This window comes from Orcinus orca, chromosome 14 (assembly GCF_937001465.1).
Source record: "Orcinus orca chromosome 14, mOrcOrc1.1, whole genome shotgun sequence".
NCBI classification, from domain to species: Eukaryota; Metazoa; Chordata; class Mammalia; order Artiodactyla; family Delphinidae; genus Orcinus; species Orcinus orca.
The window spans coordinates 29,098,044-29,112,336 of NC_064572.1; the positions used below are offsets into that span (position 1 = coordinate 29,098,044).

At 40.5% G+C, this 14,293-nt stretch overlaps 2 protein-coding genes across 5 annotated transcripts in view; one reads left to right on the forward strand and one right to left on the reverse strand.

The window, feature by feature from the left end:
- SGPL1 (sphingosine-1-phosphate lyase 1) overlaps positions 1–14,293 on the forward strand; it is a 55,507-nt gene that overhangs the window by 25,867 nt on the left and 15,347 nt on the right. For 2 of the 3 annotated variants that reach the window (XR_007471421.1, XM_004280775.4), the window contains exons 4-7: positions 1,074–1,141; positions 4,025–4,172; positions 6,494–6,570; positions 7,976–8,104. Coding sequence is in view for 2 of the 3 variants with exons in the window: in XM_004280775.4 (XP_004280823.1) it covers positions 1,074–1,141; positions 4,025–4,172; positions 6,494–6,570; positions 7,976–8,104 (422 nt within the window). In the remaining variant the exon portion in view is untranslated. Of the gene's footprint in view, positions 1–283; positions 423–1,073; positions 1,142–4,024; positions 4,173–6,493; positions 6,571–7,975; positions 8,105–14,293 lie in introns of all 3 variants that reach the window. The other variant, XM_033407548.2, reaches the window with a different exon arrangement.
- PCBD1 (pterin-4 alpha-carbinolamine dehydratase 1) overlaps positions 1–14,293 on the reverse strand; it is a 76,119-nt gene that overhangs the window by 13,473 nt on the left and 48,353 nt on the right. For both annotated transcript variants that reach the window (XM_049697332.1, XM_049697331.1), the window contains exon 4: positions 2,156–2,231. In XM_049697332.1, the coding sequence (XP_049553289.1) occupies positions 2,181–2,231 (51 nt within the window). In that variant the 3' untranslated portion in view covers positions 2,156–2,180. The remainder of the gene's footprint in view (positions 1–2,155; positions 2,232–14,293) is intronic.

Here is a 14,293-nt window from a genome sequence, read left to right on the forward strand (position 1 = left end):
GTTAAATCCCCGCCCCATCACTGATCTGATCTGTGGCCTTGAGCAAGTTAATGCTTTGATCCTTAGCTGCCCTTGGATAGTAGGTAGTGCCTTCTTTGCCAACCTCAGAATCTTGTTGTCAGAGTCAGTTGAGATATACTGAAGTGAATTCATTAAAAGGCACGACTGTCTAATTAGCTGCCATGTATTTATAACTATTGTAATTGATAGGATCAGAATTCCATATTTGTCCTGTGTGCTGCCCAACAGAATGGAGTCTGATTGATGTCCATGATATTTGAAGGCCTTTTTAGGTCCAGAAAATGTTGTTGGGATGTGTGTTGGATGAGAGACTGGAGCATAGATCCTGAAGAAAAGCACGGGTTGGGCATTTGTTTTGAGGGAGGGGAGAGAAATGTTGGGCATCCGGAAACCTTGGGAAGGTAAGGAGCTCTGCAATATACTTGACCCAGCAATTCTCTTTCTGGGAATTTATCCTGTAGGTATACTGTCACGTACACATACGGTGTGTGTTACAAGGTTAGCAATTTCAGCATGGTTTGTGATAGCAAATATTAGAAACAACCTAAGTTTCCATCAGGAAAGGGCAGGTTAAATAAACTAGGGTACATCCATCTAATGGAATACTCTACAGGTATAAAAATGAATGAGGAAGCACAGATCTTTAAGAGAATATTGCTAAGTAGAAGAACAAGGTCTAGTACAGTGCTGGAGTATGCTACCTTTTGTGTAAAAGAGACAAATAAGAACATACCTCTATTCTTACTTGTATATGCATAAAGAAATTCTAGAAGGATATCTAGAAACTAGTAGTAATATTAACCTGGGGGTAGGATGAGGGTCTGGGGGATAGATGAGAGAGTGTGTGTGTTTATTTTTTTATTTTTGAACCATGTAAATGTATTACTTATTCAAAAATTAAAAGGTTTTTTAAAAAAGGAAAGAAACTACCTTTGCCATCTGAGGGCAGGTGAGATTGCGGAGGACATGTTGAATAGTTCAAACATTATGACTATCAGGTCATATAATATGTGGAAATTTATTTGGATAATAGAACTATTTGTTTCTTTTAGGTTTATGGTCAAGGTTTAAAAAGAGATGTTTTAAGCTTATCCGGAAGATGCCTATTATTGGTCGTAAGGTAAGCAGAATCCTGTAGATTTTCCCTACCGCCTCCTACCCCCATGGTCATCAGACCTCTTTCTGTATAGTCACTGAAACTAGAAGTTCAAGGGGGCTGGGTGAGTTTTGTCCCCCACCTCCAAGAAACATTCGACAATGTCTGGAGACATTTTTGGATATCACAAGAGGAGGTGGGTGCTGTTGGCATCTAGTGGACAGGGGCCAGGGACGCTGCTGAACACCCTCCAGTGCACAGGTCAGCCTCCACAGCAGAGGACTGGCTGACTCAAAACAGCAGAAGTGCCAAGAATGAGAAGGCTGACCCAGCCCTTTCTCCAACGTATCTGACCGAAGGAGAAAGATGCTATTCAGGAGAAATTTGAAATTCGACAACCTGACAGAAGTGACATGAAGCTTTGGAGCAATATTTGGCTGAATTTAGATACTTACCAGGGATTGAGTGCTTACATGGTTTAGATCAGGGTTGGCAAACATTTCCTGTAAAGGGCTAGGTATGAAGCATTTTAGACGTTGCAGGCCCTGCCATGTCTGCCACAGCTCCTCACCCCTGCCCTTGCAGAGAGAAAGCAGTGATAGTACGATGGGTAGAGGAATGATCCTGGCTGTGTTCCAGTGAGATTCTCTTTACGAAAACAGGCACAGGCCAAATTCAGCCTATAGTTTGATTTGGCCTGTAGTTTGCTGATCCCAGGTTTAGAAACTTAGAGCAGAGCCATTCTCTTGCTCTTTGTTCATGTCTGTAGTCTAGTACATTCCCTTCACTGGATCCTCTCTATCCTCGTCCACGCTCAGGATACAACAGTCACGTCTGTGCCCTTCCCGCAGATTCTTTATCACAGGTGAAAATAAACAGGGCAGGCCCCACTGCAGGCTGTAAGGAACACACATGATCCTGGCTTCATCTTCCTTGCTTCCCTGCCCTGCCCCTCAGCTTTGCGGCAAGCTTTCTTTCACTTTTGGCTCTCAGTTCCTTTTCCCCTTTCCTGACCAAACCAGGAAAGATGGCAGTTACCTTTTAGCCTTTGACTGAAGTCCATTCAGACCCCTGTGCTAAGTCTCCCAGAACTTTGTATTTTCAGGTTCATTTCCTGTGGGGAAGTGGAAGGAATAACTGGGGTGGAGAAGGAGCATGAGGGCTTTTATTTGACCTCTAATCATATTAAGTCCTAAAATTAAATCTACTTTAGTCCTTAGAAAATGAAGGGTAGGGGAGAGGGAAGATAGAAAGGATGGACTGATCACAAAGGATAATAGCTTTTCCCCATATTATTCCCTGTATTTTTTCTGCCTTTATTCATCACATTTTTCTCCTTCAGTTTCAGATTTTGAGACAAATACATGCTGGGGTTCCAGAACCCATTAAATGTATATGATAACAGAATTGGAAGGTACTTAGAAACTGTATAATCACCTTTCAATTTTTAGATGCAGATTTTGAGGCAGAGAGACAAAAGTTACTTGTTTTGAGTGAGTGTGTGTGTCCCTCTGTCATTCATTGAGCACCTGCTCAGGGTCAGGTACTATTCTGGGTGCTGGGGACACAGTGGTGAACAAGGCCAAGTCCTTCCTCCATAGAATCTATATTTCAGTACTAAGGAAAGACAGAAAATGAGTGAGTAAACAAATACATAAGAATTTCACTTGGAAATAAATGCTGTGAAGAAATTAAAATGCAGTGGAGGTTCTGAGGCAAGAATTGGGGTGAGGATGTGTTTGCTGTGCTTTCTGACCTGCCTCTCTATCATTTCTGTCTGCTTCATTACAGCAGCAGCATCTGTGCATGGAAGCTCAGCTTTCATAGTTCTGGTTACATTTATGCAGCATAATTCTTTATTTACAACTTAAAAAATACCTTCATGTCCATCACATGCCCTGGCATTGCCCAGGAGTGTGGACCCTGCTTCCTGCCAATGTCTGCGTGTTAGACTTTGCAGACGTGTTTTAAAGGAGAGGCTTTCCCTGTGGTTCCGTTGAGGGCCACGTCTGAGAAGACCCTCTTGGGTTCTAATCATCCATGGCACTTTTCATTACCTGACTTTTAGTTTCTGACTGTGATGCTAAAAATAAGCTCAGGAGAACAGGACACACACACACACCCCATTCCCGGCCTAAGTTTGTTTTGTTCACTGTGTATCTCTGGCCCACAGTAGTAGTTCAACAAATATTTATTAAGTAAGTAAGTGCATGAATGAAAGAAAATGTCTGATGAGGATGGAAACGAAATAACCATAGCTGATAAGTGATGTAGCAGAAAGGACTTCAGCTCCTCCTAGCACTTAAGAGTCAAGCAGTGCAAAGCTGTCAACCCGAGGAGACAGGTGGCAGCCTCCCTGGCTCTTCCCAGCATGTCTCGGGCTTGTGTGTGGGGATTTGTGTAGGGCCTCCAGATGCCTGGTGTGCTCTGGGCGTGCCTTGGTGAAGGAGCTCATCCCTTGCTCAAGTACCAGAATCTGTTTTACTGCTGCTTGGCCTGTTTTCTGGCTACTGTTCATGGTTCTACCTTAGTTTCTTTGGTGCACACACTGTAGCTGCTGCCAAGGGTCGAACAAGGTCCAAATACTGCCCTCAGAGAAGTGCTGACTTGGTGAGGTCGTCGTGGCAGAGGAAAAGGGTGGGGGTGGAGTAGGGAGTTGAGTGTCTCTTTGACCTTCAGAGAGAAAGCTGACTTTTCAGACTTCTTAGAGGCTATTGCCCAGGCCAGAAAATAGCTGAATGGTCAAAATGTCACCACACCTTTTTAAGAAAAAATACCATCCTTATTCTGAAGCACTTGTGCAGTGCCTAGCGTTGAGCAGTTGGTTTGGTGTTGTAACTGGTTCTTCTACTCTCCGCGCCGTATTCTTCTAGCTCCCTGTTAACTTTATCTTTCTTATCTTTGGAGATCCAAGATAAGTTGAACAAGACCAAGGAAGATATTAGCAAGAATATGTCATTCCTGAAAGTGGACAAAGATTACGTGAAAGCCCTGCCCTCTCAAGGAATGAGCCCGGCTGCAGTTCTGGAGAAGCTCAAAGAATACAGCTCTATGGGTACGATTCTCAGCAAACATATGCTCCCTGCTTCCTTAATGTGGCTGCTTATTTGGTCATCATTTGATGTTGGCAGAGGTTAAGAAGAGTTCATCCCGGGTGCTTCTATATTCAGGAGGGCCCACTCCCTGTCTCAAAGGCTGAATTTCGGATTTTAAAAACTGTATTTATATAGATTCATCCTTCACCCATAAAGCAAACAAATCTCGGAGATGGTGGAACTTGGTTCCATTTTCTTTTCTAAGCCGGAATAAAATAGACCGATTTGTTTTTTGGAAAGAGAAAGTATCTAATAAAATGAAATACAGATTCATTATAGAAATTGTGAAATCTGTAAAGAGGCACAGAAGAAAATAACAAGTCAGTATAATTTCATCCTCAAAAGAAACACAGATGATATATATGTATCATCTCAGAATGTTAATAGTGTCTTGTGTAATAAGCACACACACGTACATATATGCATGAGCACGTGTGGGAAGGATAAAAGAACTAATAAGTAGCTTAATGTTTAAGAGTACAGCCCGGATTCACTCAGCCTGGATTCACATCTGGTTCAGCCACTTAAAATATGGCCTTGGGTTGGTTACTTAACTTCTCTCTGCCTCTGTTTCTGTCTCTCTACAATGAGGATAATAACAATGATACTTATCTGAAAGGATAATTGTAGAGATTAAATGAGATTATGCATGTAAATATATAATACCTGGCTTATAATAAGTGCTCGATAAGTGTTAACTATTATTAACACAAACATGTTTGTTACAAATTAAGATCATATTACAAATACCTTTTAAAAATAGGCTTTTTAGTTTGGCATAATTTTAGATTTATAGAAAATTTGCAAAGATAATAGATTTCCCACATGCCCCTTACCCAGCTTCTCCTGATGTTAACATCTAAGATAACCATGGTACATTTGTCAAAACTAAAAAATTAACATCGGTACAGTGCTATTAACTAAACTACAAATTCTCTTCCTATTTCACCAGTTTTTCTATAATGTCCTTTTTCCTGTTCTAGGATCTAGTCCAGGATACCATATTACATGTTTAAATTTCTAATTGAAATCTGTTGAATTTTTGACATCAGATGGTACAAAACTCGATACAGTGCAGGATTTATATATGATATAAAGCAAGGATTAGCATTCTCTGAGGCCTGTGTATTAAAGATTTCTATGATTATGAGGGCTGGTTAGCTGCCCCATATTTCCTTCCCTTCCATTTTTAAGTCACTGTCCATTGCCACACTCTGCAGCCCCAGTAAAATAACAGGAAATAAAACCATATATCCTGCTTTTGAAATGCTGGTGACCTCTGGTCTGAAGACATACATGGCACAGACCAGTGTCCTCTAAAGAAAGAGGGAAGGTCAGACTGGCCACAAGCTGGCAGATCACGTGAGAATGAGGGGTTTGTCGGGATATTCACTACTCAGTCTTCTGCTCTCATTGGAACTGCAGATCTTGGCTTTGTAGAGCCCGTGGCAACAGTTTTCAGCTAGGGAGCTTCTGTAATTCTCACTACCCATTTTCAATAGGGCACAGCCATGTTGTCCTAAAAGGACCTGAGACACCCACATGAACAGATTTGTTGGTATTGTAGAGTGTCTCTTGGGGGGGGCACCTCAGACAGGAAGTGGAAAGTCGGACCTTACATTCTGGTCAGGAACCTGTCCTCTGAGCCTTCTCCCAGTGATGGCTGTGTTCCTGATGCTGAGTGCTGCAGCAGAGGTTGCTGGAAGCAGGTGGCTAATTCGGTATGGGTTTCCAGGCTTGTCTGAAGGAGGGGTCCCTGAGGACAGGATGCCAGTGGTTCATATCTCACCACGATTTGTCTAGTCAGGGATTCAGTTCCCTGGCTCCAGCTCTGGTGATAGTTAGTTTACGGAAATTCTGCACCTTTGCCTTACTCTTTTCTGCTAACTCTGCTCATAGCAGTTCCCATACTTCCTTTGACTGGCTAGGAAGGGGGAGAAGAAGGAAGCCACTGCCAAAACAGGTCAAGCTGAGCCATACAGAGAACAGAAAAGGAGTACAGATAAAGGGAAATTGTTCTGCTGCTGGAAGGCAGCTGGGGATGGTGACATTATTATTGGACTGTCTTTACTGTACCTAGATGCTGTTAATACCTTTTTCACACTGTTGTTGATGGTAATTGTTGACCTTTCATCTTTATTTTGCTGTGATAGCTCTTTATTGGAGTTCTTTTTCTTGATTTTATGTAAGAACACCTTTGGGTTTCCACTCCAACTTTATTAGAACCTGTCTTCCCAAAGGCTCGTGCTTACTGATCCAGTGGTCTTCCCTTTCTCTGTAGATGTCTTGTGGCAAGAAGGGAAGGCCTCCGGAGCGGTGTACAGTGGGGAGAAGGAGCTCACTGAACTCCTTGTGAAGGTGAGCGAGTGCCCCGTACTTGCAGGGAGTGTGTGGCCCTGCCACTTTAGATTACCGCATTTTTTCCTCCTTATTTTTGTAATTAAAAAAAATTACTTAATGAAAGTTTATTGTTAAAATAAAACTAAAGAGGTTTAGAAGGTGTCTCTTTACCCAGACATAGGCGAATATGCATAATATTGATCAAAGACATCTTCAATCTGTAAAAAAGTAAAATGTGACTTGTGTTTCCAGGCTTCACAGACGCCCTGTGTAGAAGGCAGATACTAGGGAAGGTAGTCCATCATTTGAGATTATTAATGACAAGGTATATTTTGTTGGATCAGAAGAGACAAGGGATGGAAACTGGGTCATAATTTCCTGTACTACATGAGTCTCAAATCACATGATCTGAGAATGAGCAGTGGTCTCAATTATAATTCAAATAATTCTCATTTTTTGTTGCCTTTAAAATTGCCTTTAGCTTCTTCCACTTCTAATGAGATTTATTTTTTAAACCCCACTTTGTCGTATAAAATTGGCATTGGACTGCTGGTCTCTAAGGTCTTTGTGTTTGATTATTGTAACTATGAAACTGTGCAGACCTTACTAAATATTATAGGTTTTGCTCAGCTGTATCTTGACAGAATACCCTGACCTTACTTCTACGCTTAAGAATCTTTCAGTGGCTTCCCATTATCTACAGGACAAAAGTCAGGCTGCCCATGCAGCAGAAAATACAAGTCCCTTCGTGAGCCAGCTCCCACCTGTTTTTTTCAACCATTCCTGTTATTTTCCCTCATGAATACTAACCACTGCCTTTTCTCTTTACTGAGTACACCTTGCTCCTATGTTGTTTTCCTTTCTCTCCTGTTCTAAGTGATGAGTTCCTATTCATGTCTCAAGGTTCCACTGAACAGATAACCTCCAGACCACTCAGGATGTTCATTATTCCCTCTTTAAGGCCCCTTACCCTCATGTACGTATGTACATCTGGTATCGCACTTAAATAGTTAAAGTGCTTCGCATGCGTTACCTTATTTACTTATGGCTAGAACCCCATCAGGTAGGTACTATGATTATCCCCTTTAGCATATGAGGAAACTGAGCCTCAGAGAGGTTATCTGACCTAAGAATACACAGCTAGAAGTGACAGGTAAAGCTAAGATTTCAAACTGGGGCTGTTTGGTGTTTTAGTCTGTGCTTTTAACCGCATTTATACTTCCTCTCTTACCACATTGTAAAATAATTTTTATGCCTGCCTGTCTCCCCCAGTATATTTTGATCTTCTTTAGATTGGGGAACATATCTTACCATTTTCCCAGTTTCTAGTGTTGTGTCTGATACCTAGAAACTTTTGTTTGTTGCATGATTCTTTTTTTTATACAATGTAATCGTCTTCACATCTGCTTGCATTTCTCTGCAGGCTTATGGAGATTTTGCATGGAGTAATCCGCTGCATCCAGATATCTTCCCAGGACTACGTAAGATAGAAGCAGAGATTGTGAGGATGGCTTGTTCCCTATTCAATGGGGGACCAGATTCCTGTGGATGTGTAAGTATATGCAGGTGGCATCCTATAATCTGATTTTTTTAGCTTAAAATGGAAGAGTTTATTCAAAACATTTTATTACACAAGTAATACATGATTATTGTAGGAAGATCGAGATTAACAGCGATTTTTAAAGGTTATGATTTTGTAATTCATGGAGTATCAACATTTTGGTAAATATCTTCTAGATATTTTTTCTCTTCAGTCTTTTATTTTGAAAAACTTTAAACTTACATTAAGTTGTCAGAATAGTTTAAAGAACATCCTAGATTCACTAAATATAAATATTTTGTCATATCTGCTCTCTCCTCTTTCTCTCCCTCCCTTTCTTCCACCCACCTACCTACCTACCCACTTATCTATATAATTTTTTCAAACCATCCCATAGTTTTTTGATATACTTGTTTTGCTTGAGCTGGAGGTTTATTATTTTGCTATAAAGTGAATCTCAGTTGGTTTAGGAATAAAGGAAGAGGGTGTCATTGTATTTAAAGATGCACATGAGGATTCCTTCTTTCAACTATTCTTTCCAGTAGATGTTTGTTAGTTTTCCTAAACTGTGATTGATAAACTTCTGTTGAGGTTTGGTACCACAAACTGATCTTGCCTTCGCTAGAAAAAAGTCAATTTCATCTTATCAGGATAGTTAGATTTAACCCAGAGTGCTGTAATGGTAACCTAGGGGTGCTAATCCTATCATACCAAATACTTTTGTAATCATGAGAAAGTCTGCAAATTTAACTTTGAAGGGCCCATCCCAAGACGAGAACATTTTATAGTTACTTTTTTGTTTTTTCCCAATAAGCAGCATTAGGTTTTACTTTTTTTTTTTAACATCTTTATTGGGGTATTAATTGCTTTACAATGGTGTGTTAGTTTCTGCTTTATAACAAAGTGAATCAGTTATACATATACATATGTTCTCATATCTCTTCCCTCTTGCATCTCCCTCCCTCCCACCCTCCCTATCCCACCCCTCCAGGCTGTCACAAAGCACCGAGCCAATATCCCTGTGCCATGCGGCTGCTTCCCACTAGCTATCTACCTTACGTTTGGTAGTGTATATATGTCCATGCCTCTCTCTCGCTTTGTCACAGCTCACCCTTCTCCCTCCCCATATCCTCAAGTCCGTTCTCTAGTAGGTCTGTGTCTTTATTCCTGTCTTACCCCTAGGTTCTTCATGACATTTTTTTTCTTAAATTCCATATATATGTGTTAGCATACGGTATTTGTCTTTCTCTTTCTGACTTACTTCACTCTGTATGACAGACTCTAGGTCTATCCACCTCATTACAAATAGCTCAATTTCCTTTCTTTTTATGGCTAATATTCCATTGTATATATGTGCTACATCTTCTTTATCCATTCATCTGATGATGGGCACTTAGGTTGTTTCCATCTCCAGGCTATTGTAAATAGAGCTGCAATGAACATTTTGGTACATGACTCTTTTTGAATTATGGTTTTCTCACGGTATATGCCCAGTAGTGGGATTGCTGGGTCATATGGTAGTTCTATTTGTAGTTTTTTTTTTTTTTTTTTTTTAACATCTTTATTGGGGTATAATTGCTTTACAATGGTGTGTTAGTTTCTGCTTTATAACAAAGTGAATCAGCCATACATATACATATGTTCCCACATCTCCTCCCTCCTGCGTCTCCCCCCCTCCCACCCTCCCCATCCCACCCCTCCAGGCTGTCACAAAGCACCGAGCCAATATCCCTGTGCCATGCGGCTGCTTCCCACTAGCTATCTACCTTACTACGTTTCTTAGTGTGTATATGTCCATGACTCTCTCTCGCCCCGTCACAGCTCACCCTTCCCCCTCCCCATAACCTCAAGTCCGTTCTCTAGGAGGTCTGCGTCTTTATTCCTGCCTTACCCCTAGGTTCTTCATGACATTTTTTTTTCTTAAATTCCATATATATGTGTTAGCGTACGGTATTTGTCTTTTTCTTTCTGACTTACTTCACTCTGTATGACAGACTCTAGGTCTATCCACCTCATTACAAATAGCTCAATTTCGTTTCTTTTTATGGCTGAGTAATATTCCATTGTATATATGTGCCACATCTTCTTTATCCACTCATACGATGATGGGCACTTAGGTTGTTTCCATCTCCGGGCTATTGTAAACAGAGCTGCAATGAACATTTTGGTACATGACTCTTTTTGAATTTCGGTTTTCTCAGGGTATATGCCCAGTAGTGGGATTGCTGGGTCATATGGTAGTTCTATTTGTAGTTTTTTAAGGAACCTCCATACTGTTCTCCATAGTGGCTGTACCAATTCACATTCCCACCAGCAGTGCAAGAGTGTTCCCTTTTCTCCACACCCTCTCCAGCATTTATTGTTTCTAGATTTTTTGATGCTGGCCATTCTTACTGGTGTGAGATGATATCTCATTGTAGTTTTGATTTGCATTTCTCTCATGATTAATGATGTTGAGCATTCTTTCATGTGTTTGTTGGCAGTCTGTATATCTTCTTTGGAGAAATGTCTATTTAGGTCTTCTGCCCATTTTTGGATTGGGTTGTTTGTTTTTTGTTATTGAGCTGCATGAGCTGCTTGTAAATTTTGGAAATTCATCCTTTGTTAGTTGCTTCAGTTGCAAATATTTTCTCCCATTCTGAGGGTTGTCTTTTGGTCTTGTTTATGGTTTCCTTTGCTGTGCAAAAGCTTTGAAGTTTCATTAGGTCCCATTTGTTTATTTTTGGTTTTATTTCCATTTCTCTAGGAGGTGGGTCAAAAAGGATCTTGCTGTGATTTATGTCATAGAGTGTTCTGCCTATGTTTTCCTCTAAGAGTTTGATAGTTTCTGGCCTTACATTTAGGTCTTTAATCCATTTTGAGCTTATTTTTGTGTATGGTGTTAGGGAGTGATCTAATCTCATACTTTTACATGTACCTGTCCAGTTTTCCCAGCACCACTTATTGAAGAGGCTGTCCTTTCTCCACTGTACATTCCTGCCTCCTTTATCAAAGATAAGGTGACCATATGTGCGTGGGTTTATCTCTGGGCTTTCTATCCTGTTCCACTGATCTATCTTTCTGTTTTTGTGCCAGTACCATACTGCCTTGATTACTGTAGCTTTGTAGTATAGTCTGAAGTCAGGGAGCCTGATTCCTCCAGCTCCATTTTTCTTTCTCAAGATTGCTTTGGCTATTTGGGGTCTTTTGTGTTTCCATACAAATTGTGAAATTTTTTATTCTAGTTCTGTGAAAAATGCCAGTGGTAGTTTGGTAGGGATTGCATTGAATCTGCAGATTGCTTTGGGTAGTAGAGTCATTTTCACAATGTTGATTCTTCCAATCCAAGAACATGGTATATCTCTCCATTTACTTTTCAGTTGGCACCATGAAAAATCAACATGTTCAAATAGTAGCTAACAAAACTGGTATTCCTGGCATTCATTTTCCCCCCAAAAGTTCCAAAACTGTTACAAACCAACCATAATCTAGCAGTGGGTTCCCTTATGGCATTTAGCTGAATGGGATGATGTAGAGGGGAGATGCCAGTATACGTACAGTACGTGGGTATTCTTCTGTGCCATTAGACTCTTTATGAACTTTTTTTTTTTAAGCCTCACTAAATATTTTTTTAAATAATTTCTTCTGAAGATCAGTTGCTCAGTTTACTTTTTTTTTTAATGGAGTACAGTTGCTTTACAGTGTTGTGTTAGTTTCTGCTGTACAACGAAGTGGATCAGCTATATGTATACCTATATCCCCTCCCTCTTGGACCTCCCTTCCACCCCCGCACCCCGCCGAATCCCACCCATCTAGGTCATCACAGAGCACCGAGCTGAGCTCCCTGTGCTATACAGCAGGTTCCCACCAGCCGTCTGTTTTACACGTGGTAGTGTATATATATCAATCCTAACCTCCCAATTCGTCCCACCCTCCCCATCCCCCTCTGTGTCTACATGTCCGTTCTCTACATATGTGTCTCTATTCCTGCCCTGAAAATAGGCTCATCTGTACCATTTTTCTAGATTCCACATATATGCGTTAATATATGATATTTGTTTTTCTCTTTCTGACTTCACTCTGTATGACAGGCTCTGTGAACTTTTAAGAGACCACAGTTTAAACAAGCACAAAAACACTTTGGCCTTATCCAGTGAAGTTGAAGATACCTATATCTTATGACCCTGATATGCCACTACTTGGGATATATTCTAGAAAAACGTACATGTGTGTATCAGGATGTATATTCATAGCAACATTGTTCATGATAGCTAAAAACTGGAAATAATTCAAATGCTTATCAACAGTGGGGTGGATGAATCATAGAATAGTGTATGTGTGTCAGTCTGTTGTAGCTGTCACTCAGAATGATACTCAAATTACTCCATTTTTGGCCAGTGGGAACTTCTTAATTTTGGCTCCTGGGTCTTTTTGCATGATTCAAGTAGTCTTTGCAAACTTCCCTTCTTTCCTTCTTTTTTTTGGGACAATTTTTTTGTTTTTTGCGGTACACGGGCCTCTCCTTGCTGTGGCCTCTCCTGCTGCGGAGCACAGGTTCCGGACGTGCGGGCCCAGTGGCCATGGCTCACGGGCCCAGCCGCTCCGCGGCATGTGGGATCCTCCCAGACCGGGGCACAAACCCGTGTCCCCTGCATCGGCAGGCGGACTCTCAACCACTGCGCCACCAGGGAAGCCCTGGACAAAATATTTTTATTTGATGAGATATTCCAGGTTTACCTTTTACATTTCCTGCTCCAGACCAGAATCAGCCGTTCATTCAAGGAGCCCTAGTTCATTTATAGCCACGTAAAATATTTACATGGTTCCTAAGTCAAATTTATGGAATAAGACAGTTTTAAAAATTAACCAGAATAAAACCTGGAGAGACAAATAGAAAGTTAAGAGACATGAATGACAGAGTGAGAAAGGCTAACACACCTCTAGTTGGTGTTTAAAAGCAGCCAGAAGACATAGATAACCTGTAAAGGTTTAACTTTTAGAACGACTGATATTCTCAATAGCAACAATGGCTGGGGCAGTTGCGGTTAGAAGAAAGATGGGCTATGAGTTGAGAATTGTTGGAGCTGGGTGATACATGCAGGGGTTTTATTAATTCCCCCTTTAGCTGTGTATAATCCACTCTTTAGTTCTTCCATTGGGTTCTTAAATTTCATTTACTGTGTTTTTCATTCTTGAGAATTCTGTTTGGTTCTTTTTTTAATTTGCTTGGTTGTTCTTTGTAGTCCCTTTCCTTGTCTTATGCTTTGTTTATTTAAATATATTACACATAATTATTTTATAGTCTATGTCTGATAATTCCATTATTCATGAGCCTTACCTGTCTTTTTCTGCTGGTTTCACTTATGCTGTCTTGTATCCTTATATTTGTGTGTTTTTTTTTTTTTTTCTGTGAGTCACTCATTTTCTTGGAAACTTAACTTGGAGGCCTAGATTGAAGTTAAGTTCTTCCAGAGAAGATTTGTATTTTTGTATATACTTCTGCCAGTTACTGGGGATTTGCTGTGAAGTGCTGCCACACTGGAACCAATTTAAGTCTGATTTTCAGCTCACAGTTCTGTACTATGAAAGTAGTCTGAACTCAGACCACAAACTCAAATAAAAGCTGTCGTGGCATACATTCTTGAGAGATCCTTATTTTTCTTTACCCTGAGCATCTGGGTTGAGAAAAGTAATTTTTCTTGCTGTTCTCTTCTGTACCAGCGGGGTTTATTTCTTGTACTGCTAAGAGTGTGGGTGAAGTCTCTGTTTTCAGCCATCGCCTCTTAGATTCCTTATCTTGAGCAGGCCCTACATTTATTTCCTGTTTATTTGTCAAAGTGGGAGTTTGAGGTCTAGATCTAGGAGTTGGCAATAACCTTCAAAGTTGAAACCAGCTTTGACATTCACTTATCTTGTAGGATTCTTGATTTTGCTTTGTTTGGGGGTTCAGTGTGTTCCTTTATGTTAACTCAGTGGTGGATGTAAAAATATTTTTTAATGTTTTATCAAGCTTTTTTAGTTGTTCTAGTTAGGACGGTTGCCCAAGGTATATAATGTATATTGCTGGAAATCGAAGTTCCATGATTGTTTTCTTCCATGTGGGAGACCTTTGTATACTTGAAAGCCTCTTTCCCCCTGAATCTTCTCTTCACCACAGTTTTCCTAGGATTCTCCGCTTTTCTTAGAGAATGTGATTTCACAGATTTCCACCCGTGCCCGTCC